This window comes from Rhinoraja longicauda, chromosome 17 (genome assembly GCF_053455715.1).
Source record: "Rhinoraja longicauda isolate Sanriku21f chromosome 17, sRhiLon1.1, whole genome shotgun sequence".
Lineage (NCBI taxonomy): Eukaryota > Metazoa > Chordata > Chondrichthyes > Rajiformes > Arhynchobatidae > Rhinoraja > Rhinoraja longicauda.
The window spans coordinates 4,264,293-4,278,360 of record NC_135969.1 but is presented as its reverse complement, the minus strand read 5'-3'; the positions used below and the strand labels follow the sequence as shown (position 1 = coordinate 4,278,360).

The 14,068-nt window shown below is 43.9% G+C and overlaps 1 protein-coding gene across 2 annotated transcripts in view; it reads left to right on the top strand.

Moving 5' to 3' along the window:
• The first annotated feature begins 2,164 nt into the window (after nucleotides 1–2,164).
• tsen2 (TSEN2 tRNA splicing endonuclease subunit) overlaps nucleotides 2,165–14,068 on the top strand; it is a 33,899-nt gene continuing 21,995 nt past the window's right edge. The window contains exons 1-3 of one of the 2 annotated variants that reach the window (XM_078413781.1): nucleotides 2,165–2,210; nucleotides 7,944–8,179; nucleotides 9,718–9,799. In XM_078413781.1, coding sequence (XP_078269907.1) covers nucleotides 7,991–8,179; nucleotides 9,718–9,799 — 271 coding nt within the window. In that variant the 5' untranslated portion in view covers nucleotides 2,165–2,210; nucleotides 7,944–7,990. Of the gene's footprint in view, nucleotides 2,211–3,111; nucleotides 3,227–7,943; nucleotides 8,180–9,717; nucleotides 9,800–14,068 lie in introns of those variants that run through there. The other variant, XM_078413780.1, reaches the window with a different exon arrangement.

The window sequence follows — 14,068 nt, the reverse complement described above, 5'->3', positions numbered from 1 at the left end:
AATAGACAGGATATATCCCTCAATATTTCTCACCTTGTGAAACAGACCTTTTTTAATTCTATTTTTCTATTTTGTTTCCACCTTTCTGGAAATGACTTATGGAATATGGTTCTCTATGCTCTGGTTCTGAGCTCTGGTATTTTCTCCATAACCCCCAGCAACCTCTTTCCTACATTCTCCCTGCCCTTACTCATTGATTGGGCGGACTAATTTGTCCTTGTGTTATTTTGTACCATTTGTCGTAGCGTTCTTTGGGACCTCTTTCTATGATGATGATATTTAAGTTTAAGATGCTCTTTTGATGACAGATGACCTGCTGCAGAACTCACAAATCACTGTTCCTTGGGGCTTGTAATAAGAAGGAACTGCAGATGCTGGTTTATACCAGAGAAAGACACATATGCCAGAATAATACAGCAGGTCAGGCAGCAGCCCTGAAGAACGTGGATAGGCGACGTTTCGGGTTGGAACCCTTCTTCAGACTGATCTGAAGAAGGATCCCGGCTCAAAACATCACCTGTCCATGTTCTCCCGGGTTGCTGCCTGACCTGCTGAGTTACTCCAGCACTTTGTGTCTTTCCTTAGGGTTTAATGAAAAAGAGCTTACTTATATTTTACAGTTCCTTTTTCTTACTTTGGTACACAGGAGACCAATTGCAGTGGCTCTGGTTAAATTTCAAAAGATATTCCTGCAAAGCCGGATACCTGTGGTGGAGGGATTTAAATCAGCACACTGTAAAGCGTCTTTGAGTATATGAAAAGCGCTATATAAATAAAATGTATTATTATTATTATTATTATTAAATGCTGGAATTGGAAGACAATGGAGACAGGGAGTGTAGCCAGGCTGGATGAAGTTAAGGAGAAAAGGATGGCCAAGGGATTGGCCTGACAAAATAATATAGCGGAATCGCAGAGGGGGAGCAGTGAGAGAGGATGTTGCTGAACTCTCGTCGGAGAGAGAACTTCTTTAAAGTAGACATTCATAGAGGAGATTTTGCAGTGGAACAGACAAAATGTGTAGGAAAGAAGTGCAGATGCTGGTTTAAATCGAAGGTAAACAAAATGGTGGAGTAACTCAGCGGGACAGGCAGCACAAAAATTTACCATTTTGACGGTATTTTCCAGGTAAGAACGAAAAGAGCGTGTGTGGCGAGTGTATGCCAGAGGCTTGCATGTCCTCCAGAACACTTGAGCAACTCCGTGCATCACGCCCTTATGACCTTACGTGCAGGGGCTCGATAGCAGCATCTTGGTGACCCTCTTCAATGCCTCCAAACCTCTTTCTGCATTGTGGTGATCAGCACTGCACACAATACTGCAAATATGGCCTCACTTTAAGTTTCATACAGCTGTAACATGACTTCCTAAACTTTTATACCCAGTGCCCCAACTGATGAAGGCAAGCACCAGAACTGCCCCCTCCATCGACTCCTTTAAGTCCAGGCTCAAAACCTATTTCTACTCCCTAGCGTTTGAGGCCCTCTGAACTGTTTATATATGTGCTGTTATGTTTGTGTGCCATTGTATGTTCGTTCTTAGTACCTGAACTGATGTACAGCACTTTGGTCAACGTGGGTTGTTTTTAAATGTGCTATACAAATAAAATTGACTTGACTTTCAGGGAGCTATGGACTTGCAACCCACAGTGGGATCCTCTGTACATCAATGCTCACAAGAGTCTGCCATTTACTGGAGACTTCATTCTTGCTTTTAAACAGCACCTCACACTCGTCCGAATTAAACTTCATCTGGTCCTTCTATGGCCAAATTCCCAACTGATCCGACTGTCTGCCTTGACAACCGTCCTCATCTCCAACAATGTTCGCTTCTATGGATATTTTTAAAGTTGTAAAACGCTTCAGCCATTTCACTGGGAAGTCTGACTGAACAACGGTGACCGTCAGTGAGAAGCAATACCGCCGTGAATGAAAGCAGAGCATCGGGGATTGTTGTTGTTGTTGTTGTGGATTGAATATAGAGTGTGAAAGCGCCATCGAAGGCCTGTGTGTGGTGTGTGTTCACTACCTCAGCTCAGGGCCCGGCACAGCGATGCGGGGAACGTCCAGGCCGCTGGCAACGGGCCGCCATTTGAGTGCGGTGCCGGCCGGCCGGCGCTGCAAGAGCAGGGCTGAGGGAGGCCGGCGCCTCTGCGGCGGGAGGAGGAGGTGGAGGAGGAGGCCGGTGAGGAGCCGCTGGCGCTGGCGCTGGTGAGGAGGAGGAGGAGGAGGCCGGGGAGGAGGAGGTGGAGGCCGGTGAGGAGCCGCTGGCGCTGGTGAGGAGGAGGAGGAGGAGGCCGGGGAGGAGGAGGTGGAGGCCGGTGAGGAGCCGCTGGCGCTGGTGAGGAGGAGGAGGAGGCCGGGGCGTAGAGGGGCCTCTGCGGGAGGAAGAGGTGGAGGAGGCCGGTGAGTCGAGTAAGCCGCTGCCTGGGTAGTGAGAGGAGGGCGCCATTTGAGTGCGGTTCTGGCGGGCGGCTGCCGCCATTTGAGTGCGGTGTTGGTGGGTGGGCCGGCCGGCGCTGCAGGAGGAGGCCGGGGGAGTAGAGGCTCCTCTGCGGGAGGAGGAGGTGGTGGTGGTGGTGGAGGCCGGCGAGGATCCGCTGGCGCTGCGGGAGGAGGAGGAGGAGGAGGCCGGTGAGTCGAGTAAGCCGCTGCCTGGGTAGTGAGAGGAGGAGGAGGAGGAGGAGGGCGCCATTTGAGCGCGGTTCTGGCGGGCGGCTGCCGCCATTTGAGTGCGGTGTTGGCGGGCGGGCGGGCGCTGCAGGAGGAGGAGGAGGAAGCCGGGCGGGGAGTAGAGACGCAGGTGCGGCGGAAGGGGAGGAGGAAGGGGAGGAGGAAGGGGAGGAGGAAGGGGAGGAGGAAGGGGAGGAGGAAGGGGAGGAGGAAGGGGAGGAGGAAGGGGAGGAGGAAGGGGAGGAGGAAGGGGAGGAGGAAGGGGAGGAGGAAGGGGAGGAGGAAGGGGAGGAGGAAGGGGAGGAGGAAGGGGAGGAGGAAGGGGAGGAGCCGCTGGTGCTGTGGGAGGAGGAGGAGGAGGAAGCCGGGCGGGGAGTAGAGACGCAGGTGCGGCGGAAGGGGAGGAGCCGCTGGTGCTGTGGGAGGAGGAGGAGGAGGAGGAGGAGGAGGAGGAGGCCGGTCAGTAGAGCAGCCTCTGTTCTGCAGCGCTCCTCGCCCACATGTGCCGGAGGTGAATGATTCCTCGGCGAGTGGAGCACAACCCGCTGGCTGTGGTGAGGACACCTTCCTTCGCTCCCTCGGCCTCGGTGATCTCCTGCTTGTTGAACCCTTCACCTCCCCATTTCCACACTGACCGTCCTGTCCTGGGCCTCCTCCATTGGCAGAGGAGTGAGGGACAGGCGCGCAGATTGGAGGAACACCCCCCTCATATTTCGCATGGGCAGCACTTGTATGAACATTGACTTCTCAAACTTCAAGTACCCCTTGCCTTGCTTTCCCTCTCTCTCTCTCCATCCCTCCCCCATCCTAGTCGTTGTGCTAGTTTCACTGTCGTCCTGGTGAGCTTCGTTTTCACCTTTCCCCACAGCCAGCGATGGACCGTTTCCTTGATCATTCCTTACATTTTGCATATATTTCATTCATTTGCTCTATATCTATCATTTCCTTTTCCCCTTACTCAGTCTGAAGAAAGGTCTCGACCCGAAACATCACCCATTCCTCCTTTCCAGAGTTGAGCTTAGTTTATTGTCACCTGTACTGAGTGAGGTACAGTGAAAAGCTTTTTGTTGCGTGCAAACCAGTCAGCAGAAAGACAATACATGATTACAATCGATCCATTTACTGTGTATAGATAAGACTTTATTGCCTTCCATCACAGTGAGGAATGTAGAAGAGCTGCTGTGGTGGATGTTTATGTCAAATTTTACGTAGTTGTGTGTCTTGTTGCTTCTTAGGTATGACTATGGCAAACCAAGTTTCTCATAGGTTGCTAAACATACTTGGCTAATAAATTATGATTATGATAGATACATGATAAGGGAATAATGTTTAGTGCAAGGTAAAGCCACCAAAGTCCGATCAAGGATGGTCCGAGGGTCATCAAAGAGTTGTGAGAGATGCTGCCTGTTCCACTGAGTTACTCCAGCATTTTGTGTCTATCTTTGTTTTTTGAGTTATCCCAGCATTTTGTGTTTGCCTGTCCTGGAGAGGAGGAGGTTGGTGGTGAGTGGGAAAGGGGATCATGGAGGCAGGGTGTGTGAAAACCTGTTAAGAGTTTAGGGAAGGACGGGAGTGATGGGAAGAATCGGGGTATTTCAAGATGGGAGTGGAAGAGAGAGAACAGGAACTGCAGATGCTGGTTTACACTGTAGATACAAAATGCTGTCTTTGTGGGTTACATGACGATATGGGGAGAAAAGGAAAAGGGGATAAGTAGACATGGAGAGAGCAAAGAAGGGTGATGGTGGGGTAGGAAGCAAGGGGCATACAATGTTTAGGGTAAGAGGGATTGTGGTAGTGGGGAAAGGTGAGGCAACTGAACAACTATGGAAGGGGAAATAGTTAAAGTTTCAGATACCAAACCATTTGGCAGAATGATGAAGGAAAGCTGGTCAGTGGGGATGGGATGCTGAGTATTTGTCATGAATGGAGGAAGGGGAAAGAGAGCAGGAGATGGGCGAGATGGGTATGATTTAATGACAATTAGTTGGTGAAAAGTTGAGAAATCGTGGGAGTTAAACGAGAAACAACTAAGATGGGAGAAGTGGGGAGAGGAGTATTTTGAGTCTTAAGGCTGAACTGGACCACGGGTGCATGGGAAGAAACTTTTCAAGCTTGGTTGCTCTAGGATCTATCTGCACAATGAGGATTGCTCACGTGTCTCTCTTGTGATCCTGCATGTAGTTATCTGAGATTTTTTATTTAATCGCAAGGTTATGAGGACTAACAAATCCCAAGGTTGTGTGGACTAACAACATAGGTCCAAGTTTAAATCCTACCAGAGCACCTGTGAAATCTAAACTCAGTTTATTATTTTGATTTTGCAAAGACATCTGGTATGAGTAACAATGGTCATGGCTACCAGAAAACTTCAAGAATTTACAATCAGTTTCACTGAAATAGCTTGAAGATACTTTGCTGAGGTGTGAGTTTTTAATGGTGTTCAATAGACAATAGGTGCAGGAGTAGGCCATTCGGCCCTTTGAGCCAGCACCACCATTCAATGTGATCATGGCTGATCATTCTCAATCAGTACCCTGTTCCTGCCTTCTCCCCATACCCCCTGACTCCGCTATCCTTAAGAGCTCTATCTAGCTCTCTCTTGAATGCATTCAGAGAACTGGCCTCCACTGCCTTCTGAGGCAGAGAATTCCACAGATTTACAACTCTCTGACTGAAAAGGTTTTTCCTCATCTCTGTTCTAAATGGCCCACCCCTTATTCTCAAACTGTGACCCCTGGTTCTGAACTCCCCCAACATTGGGAACATGTTTCCTGCCTCTAACGTGTCCAACCCCTTAATAATCTTATATGTTTCGATAAGATCCCCTCTCGTCCTTCTAAATTTCAGTGTATACAAGCCTAGTCGCTCCAGTCTTTCAACATATGACAGTCCCGCCATTCCGGGAATTAACCTAGTAAACCTACGCTGCACGCCCTCAATAGCAAGAATACCCTTCCTCAAATTTGGAGACCAAAACTACACACAGTACTCCAGGTGTGGTCTCACAAGGGCCCTATACAACTGCAGAAGGACTTTATTGTGTTCAATCAGTCCCACCCGACAAATAAACATTTTTATATATAAATTCCAATTAATGTTTAAATATTCCCCAAGAATATTTTAATGAATATTGAAATATTTTCAAAGTTAATGACTTTGCAACTTTTATTTAGTGATCTGTAAATGTTTGAAGTATTAACTGAAAATGGGATTTTTCATTTCTGTGTCCTGTGTCCTAACCAAACCACCACTTGTGTTCATATGTTCTTCTAATTTTATGAGTCTTTGTGTCAAAGACCATTCGGGTGAGGTGTGGTCTGTGTTGGCTAAATACATGATGAAATAATACTTTAAAAATTGTTGTGGAAATCCCAGATTTTGAGATGGCTTATTAAAACAAAAACACTTTCAAAGGCCAATATGATCTCTGAGTAACAACCTTGTAGAGTGCCTATGTAAAATGTTGAAGTATCATCTAGTTCCTTGTTATCTTGTCTGCTACGTGCATCATCAAAGCACTAAAGGGTCGGTTAAATATGACTTTTCCTTTTGATAAATGTTGTTGACTGCCTAATTGGCCTTTTGACAGATTACCACCATCAGAGAAGCCAGTCTTCAACTAATTTAATCACTCCAATTGTTATCAAGTGACATCTGAGTGCAATGGATATAGAAGGCTGTACCTGGCAGCGTCCTGCTGTTGGGTGTGAGGATGTGCTGCAGTATCAGATCCAGCACAGCTACAACACAGCTACAGTACTGGCATCTATAAATGTGGGGACATTTCCAAGAAGTGAGCTAGCCCCAAAAAGCACAACCAATTAACTACAGCTTACTGGTCTTAAAACATTGATTTGCAAAATCATTTAAGGTGCTTTTGTTTGTGCTCGACCAAATTAATAATCTTAAATTTCAACATTAATGTGTTGAAGGGATTCGGCAAGGCGACAGTTTTTTTACTTTTTAATTGTCCTTTAGACAATAGAAGGAGGAGGCCATTCGGCCCTTCGAGCCAGCACCGCCATTCAATGTGATCATGGCTGATCATTCTCAATCAGTACCCCGTTCCTGCTCTATCTAGCTCTCTCTTGAATGCATTCAGAGAATTGGCCTCCACCGCCTTCTGAGGCAGAGAATTCCACAGATTCACAACTCTCTGACTGAAAAAGTTTTTCCTCATCTCAGTTCTAAATGGCCTACCACTTATTCTTAAACTGTGGCCCCTTGTTCTGGACTCCCCCAACATTGGGAACATGTTTCCTGCCTCTAACGTGTCCAACCCCTTAATAATCTTATACGTTTCGATAAGATCCCCTCTCATCCTTCTAAATTCCAGTGTATACAAGCCTAGTCGCTCCAGTCTTTCAACATATGACAGTTGTCGGACTCTAAGAGACTTAAGCAAAACACAAAGTGCTGGAGGAACTCAGCAGGCCAGGTAGCACCTGTGGTGGGAAATTGATGCAATCAGCCTGAAGAAGGATCCTGACCTGAAACATTGCCTGGCCATTCCATCCATAGATGTTACCTGAATCCCTCCAGCATTTTGTGTTTTGCTCAAAATGTCAACATCCGCAGTTTCTTGTGTCTCCAAGAAGGGTCTCGGCCCCTGAAACGTCACCCATTCCTTCTCTCCAGAGATGCTGCCTTTCCCATTGTTACTTCAGCTTTTTGTGTCTATCTTCGGTTTAAACCAGATTCTGCAGTTCCTTCCTACACATTTTAATTTTACTTCTGCTCTCTTCTTTAATACACACTTGCAAAAGCTCCTTCAATCATATTTTATTGTTCCTGATGTCAGAAAAGTGACCATACTGCAGGATAATCTTCGCTGTTACAAATACATTTAACAGTGGGGTTTGTTAAAATGAGCACCTTATTTTATCAGTTATGTAATACCCTGCTTGCTTGCATCCAGTCTGAGATAGAGTTAGATATGGGGGCTTTAAAAGCCTACATGATTTACTAAATACAGAATGATTTCATTTGGAAAATGGTTTATTTGAAATCTTAAATATGCCTTGATCCTCTAATCAGAAAGTGATTTTTCTTTTAAAACAGTAAATGCTGGAAATGTTTGGTACATCAGAGTGCACCTGACTTCAACCTAAAACATTTACTTTTTCTGTTTCCATTGATGCTAATTGACCTCTTCAGTGTTTCCGGCATTTTCTGTTTTGATCTTCTAATCAGTTCATTAATTGTTTCCCCCTCTAAACTCATTTAAAGGAATTTAATCCTAATCCCTGAATATTATTTTTATTTTAGGATTCCACCCTGTCACCTGAAGTTGCCCTGAAGGACTCCTTGGTAAAATGGCAGAAGCAATATTTCGAGCACCAAAAAGAAAAAGAAGGGTGTATGAGTCTTACGAAGCAGCTCTTCCTTTGTGGTTCACTCAAGAAGAAACCATTTCAAATGAGCAAGAACATTATTATGCTGAAATGATGAATAACAATGTAATTGTACGAAAACCTGAGAGCATAAGAGCCCTTTATGGAAAGGTATTTCAGAATTTCTGCTATTTTCAGTGTATACTGTACAGGATATAATTTTAAAAATCGCAGATGATGTTCAATCTGATAAATAGTGAAGAGACAGTGAAAGGTTTAAAGAGGACTTGGACATGGTCAACCATGGCTGATGACTTTGAACACAAAGTGTGAGAAGGTATACTTTGGAAGGAAGAATGAAGAGGGGCCAGACAAGCTAAATGATAGTTTTAAACAGTGCAAATGCAGGAGATCTGGGTGCGTTGGTGCACAAATCTTTGAATTTGACAGTGCAGCATTATAAAAAGGAGGAATTTTACTAAACCTCTATAAAACTACTTTCAGCTGCAATGTTGCATTCAATTCTGTCCACAAGGGGCTGATTTCCTTCATTTTTGTCAGGTCTAAAATTCCTGAAGAAACAACACCATGGAAGTACCTTCACCAGAAGAACCACTTGAACTACTGTGGTTCAAGGTGTCCGTCATCTTCTCAAGGATGATGAGAGTTGATTATAAATGCTGCTTTTATTGGCTCCACTATAATTTCATTAACAAAAATAAACACATTAAAAAGAACATGATAACGTTATACAGGCTCGACACAAAAAACTGGAGGAACTCAGCGGGTCAGACAGCATTTCTGGAGAAAAGGAGTAGGTGACATTTCGGGTCGAGACCCTTAGATGATATTCACTCAAGGGGATACTGTTATTTGGATGTGCTGGAAAATCCAGTTATTAGTGGAGCAAAGAAAACCAAGAAGAGATTTAATACAAAGTGTTTGAAATGGTGGAGGTTTCAGTTGGAGGAAATAAAAATAAACTATTTAATGACCCCAAGTTCCGTCATAGAGGGTGCAGATTTGAGTTGAATGACAAAAGAGTAAGAGATGCGGTGAGGTAAACAGTCTTTTTGCATAACACCTTGATTAGGATTTAGAATGTTCTGTCTGAGGGAAGTGAATACAGATTCAATAATGAATGAATGAAGGAACGAATGAATGAAGGAACGAATGAATAAGTTTATTGGCCAAGTTTGTACACATACAAGGAATCTGCCTTGGTGCTCCGCTCGCAAGTAACAACACGAACATACAGTTAACAATTAAGAATAAAGCATAAAACATTAAAACGTTAAGAATACAACATTACAGTTTAAACATGTGAATGAAATAAACCAGAGCAAAAAGAGACTACAGACTTTTGGTTATTGAGAAGAGCGTTATTGATAACACTCGCGGGAAAAGGCTGTTTTTATGTCTGGCTGTGGCGGCTTTGACAGTCCAGAGTCGCCTTCCAGAGGGAAGTGCTTCAAAGAGTTTGTGGCCAGGGTGAGAGGGGTCAGAGATGATCTTACCTACTCGCTTCCTGGCCCTTGCAGTGTACAGTTCGTCAATGGGGGGAAGGTTGCAGCCAATTTCAAAGGGGATCAGGGAACTGCTAAAAGCCACATAACTTTATTTTATTCTCATCCATGATTGAATCTGTTGATTCAAATGTTAATACAAATGTTTGCTAATTTTGAAATTGTTATTAATTTTGTTTGAAGGGTTATTTTGGAAAAGGAATTCTCTCAAGAAGCAGACCATCGTACAATATCTCAGACCCTGCTTTACTTGCCAAATGGAAAGGTGACTATTTTAAAATACTTTTTTGACTAAATTTCTTAGGTTCACAGTAGTTGACTCTTAATGTTTGATATTTTGGAACATGCCACATGTAGTGGCTCACTAAATAATATATTGACAAATTCAGCTCAATCGGTGTGAAGAAGAGTGGACTCCATTAACAAGGTCAATTTCTCTTTTTCAAAAAAATAATCTTTATGTTTCCTCCATTGTCTGAATTAGACATGTCAATTGTGTGAGGTTGGTAATAGGATCATTTCTTTGAACAAGTTGACAAATGGTGTTCGTTTATGGTCTTATTCCCCTCAAACCAATCAATAACTGGGGGTCACCAGGAACTTGCGGCTTGTTGTACCTCAATTCTAATGCATGGGATATTTCAAAAGATCAATATAAAATTGAAATATAAATGTTTCATAAATCTGGTTCGCACAAAATTCATATAGAATTTGAGATTTCTGAGAGACCTGCCAGATGACTTTTCATCGTGTGGTGCACCCCTCTCCCACAATGTAGGTGCATGCTTTTCTATCTTTTGACTACAAGTCTTTTTCAGTGCAATGTCATAAGCCAACCATTCCTTTAGTTTTTTGTTTGTTTTAGAGATACAGCGCAGAAACAGGCCCTTCGGCCCACCGAGTCAGCACTGACCAGCGATCCTTGCACATAAGGAAAAACATTTTCAGTCAGAGAGTTGTGAATCTGTGGAATTCTCTGCCTCAGAAGGCAGTGGAGGCCAATTCTCTGAATGCATTCAAGAGAGAGCTAGATAGAGCTCTTAAGGATAGCGGAGTCAAGGGGTATGGGGAGAAGGCAGGAAGGGGGTACTGATTGAGAATGATCAGCCATGATCACATTGAATGGCGGTGCTGGCTCGAAGGGCCGAATGGCCTCCTCCTGCACCTATTGTCTATTGTCTATTAACACTATCCTACACACTAGGGACAATTTACATTGATACCAAGCCAATTAACCTACAAGCATGTACGTCTTTGAAGTGTGGGAGGAAACCAAAGATTGCGGAGAAAATCCACGCAGGACACAGGGAGAACGTACAAATTCTGTACAGACAAGCTTCCATAGTCAGGATCGAACCCGGGTCTCTGGCGCTCCAAAGCAGTAGCTCTACCACTGTGCCACTGTGCTTTCAGTGACATAGGGCACACAATCCCATGACTAGAAACCAAACATTTAACGTACCCTGTACATTGTTTTCTGAAGCCAGAAGCCTTTGTTTACCAGAGAACACAAGCAAGTAAGATAAATAATATCATCTGAGGATAACAAAGTACTGGTGGATCATTAATATTTTTGCATTTGAGTTGCATGGTCTTCAGTCAAGATAAAGCAGTTGTCTGACGTTCAAAAAATAAAATAGACTTTTGTATATTTAGATGTAGAAGAAAAATAGAAAATAAAGTTTATAAATTAAAGCGTAAAAAATATATATAAACAAGAACACGGCAGTCAATTCGTTCAAGCTGTGTTTAATTTAATGTTTTGAAAAGGTAGCTCCATGGTATGTTCTGTAAAATAATCAAACCTCACTGGCTCCAGAATAAGTTTTGTAAAGATTATAATATGTTGAATTTTTATAATGTTGCATCAAAAGGATTTTATGGGGGAGGTTGGAGATTTATTTATACAACAATGTTCAGGTTCAGTTACAATTTAGGAATTTCTGTTATAAAACTTAATGATAATATGTGAGCAATAAACAACAGGCAGTTGAGAATGCTAATATCTGGTTTTAAAGGGAAATAAGAAACCATTGACGGACTGCTTTCAACCCGCATATTTGATTTAAGACGTTAAGATATTGTATGTGCTTGATGTTAGCTTGCATCCTGAATTCAATAATGATTTTATTTCATTGCATCTACTAAAGGATTTGGCAAATCTTCCGGTGAACTTGCAGTGAGTTCCCAATGCAAGGAGGCGGAAGTAATGAATTTGTTGGACAGTTTGATGGAGCTCCACATAAACAGCTGTAGGAGGGATTAGAGGTATCCTTTATGCAGTCGGGGGAAGTGTCTAGGGCCAGCTAAGGCAACTAAACAACAAAAAAAGAACCCAGGGCATATTAGAAGGGGTGTCATCCCTTTCACTCAGTTTCTCCATTTGCCCATCCATTCTGGATATGAGGTTTGCCTCTCCAAGACATCTGAAATGTCCTTTTTTCTTCTCCATTACTGTGATTGATGGTGCCCTTGCCTGCATCTTCTCCATTTCCTACCTCTCCCTATTAAAAACGGGTAGAGTTCACTTGGTCTTTACCTTTCACCCTATCGGACTCTGCATCTAGCACATCATTCTTCATTATTTCTCTCATCTACGGCACATTCTCACCACCAGTCACATCATCCCATCCCTACCCATTACTGCTCTCCACAGGAATCACTCTCCTAGTGACTCCCCAATTCATTCACCCTTACCCACCCATCTCGCCCTAGGTACTTTCCCCTGCAATATTAGACCCTACATACAATACAATACAATATATCTTTATTGTCATTGTACAGGGGTACAACGAGATTGGGAATGCGCCTCCCATACGATGCAATAAATTAATTAGCTAGTCAGTATTAATTTAAACAACCCAATGAAACAAATTAGAACAGTTTTAAAACAGAATAAAGTGCAAGTAGATCTGTGCCGGATCACTGTGCGATGTGACCATCCGGCTCAGCAGGACCGGTTTATAGCAGCTATGGCCCTGGGGATGAAGCTGTTCCTGAGTTTGGAGGTGCGGGCGTAGAAGACCTTTTATCGTCTGCCCAATGGTAGAAGTTCGAACAGACTGTTGCAGGGGTGTGAAGAGTCTTTGTGGATGCTGGTGGCTTTTCTGAGGCATCGTGTGTTGTAGATGCCCTCCAAGGCTGGTAGCTGTGTTCTGATGGTGCTCTCAGCTCTATGGACTACCCGCTGAAGAACTTTCCTCTCTGCCTCCGTGCAGCTGAGGTACCACACAGGGATGCCATGTGTTAGGATGCTCTCTATGGTGCAACGGTAGAAGGTCGTCAGCAGCTGTTGGGGTAGACCAGACTTTTTCAGTGTTCTTAGGTAGAACAGTCGTTGCTGTGCCTTCTTGACCAACGCAGCAGTGTTATTGGACCATGTTAGGTCCTCCGAAATGTGAGGACACTCTCTCACTCATCTCCTCCCTCACCGCCTTTCAGGGACTCGAACATCATTCCAGATGCGGCAGATTCACATGCTTCTTCTCCCTCTCCCCCCCCCCCCCTATTGCTTTCAGTGCTGTCAATGCGGCCACTTATACATCAGCAAGGCCAAAGTAGACTAAACGCCCACTTTGCCGAGCATCTTGTGTTTCCAGTCACTAGCCATTTTAACTCCTCTTCCATTCCCACACTGACTTCTCTGTTGTTGGCCTCCTCTACGGCCAGGATGAGGCCAAACACAAACTGGAGGAAAGGTACTTCCTGCTCCCTTGTCAAGCCTACAACTCAATGGCATGCCATCGAATTCTTCATTGTTAGGTAATTTGTACTTGCTATGTTTTTTTCTCTGTCCCTCTGATTCACCCAGGTCCTCCCACACACCCATTTCTTTCCCCTTCCCTACCTGGTCCAACTGTTCATCATCCCTTCCTTCTCTGGCTCCACTTATGCCCTTCTTTAGTTATCAGATTCAATAAATCTCCCACCCTTTGTCTCCATTTATCATTTCCCAGTCTCTCACACTATCTCTAGTCTTCCTTAACCAGTCTGAAGAAGGGTCTCGACCTGAAACGTCACCCATTCCTTCTCTCCAGAGATGCTGCCTGTTCCGCTGAGTTACTCCAACTTTTTGTGTCCATCTTCTTTTTCCCTTCCCTTCCCAACCTAACTGCATCTGCCCATTAAACCTTCCTCAACTGGATCCGTCTATCACTTGCTATTTCTTGCCTCACCCCACCCCTTATTTTTAAGCAACTTATTTTTGTCTTTATTCTGGGAAAATAAGTCTGTGAATCCGGGTTAAAACTGAAAAAAAAAATCCAATTAACCAAGTGACTACTAAGTGCTAAAGTTGAACAAAGGTAGTATTTTGTTGTGTTTATGGTACGAGGAGTGATAAAAGTTGAAAATTTTAAAGTGTCTTCCATATATTTGTGATTCATGCTAAAAGGAAATGTTTGTTCCTTCACATTTGGTCATGTGGTATTAATATACCTTTTAATTTTGTATCCAAGTGTTAGAATAGAAGTTAGTACTGTCAAAAACATGCAAAATCACAGTGTAGTGTATATGTGAGAAGGGGTCTGTTCAG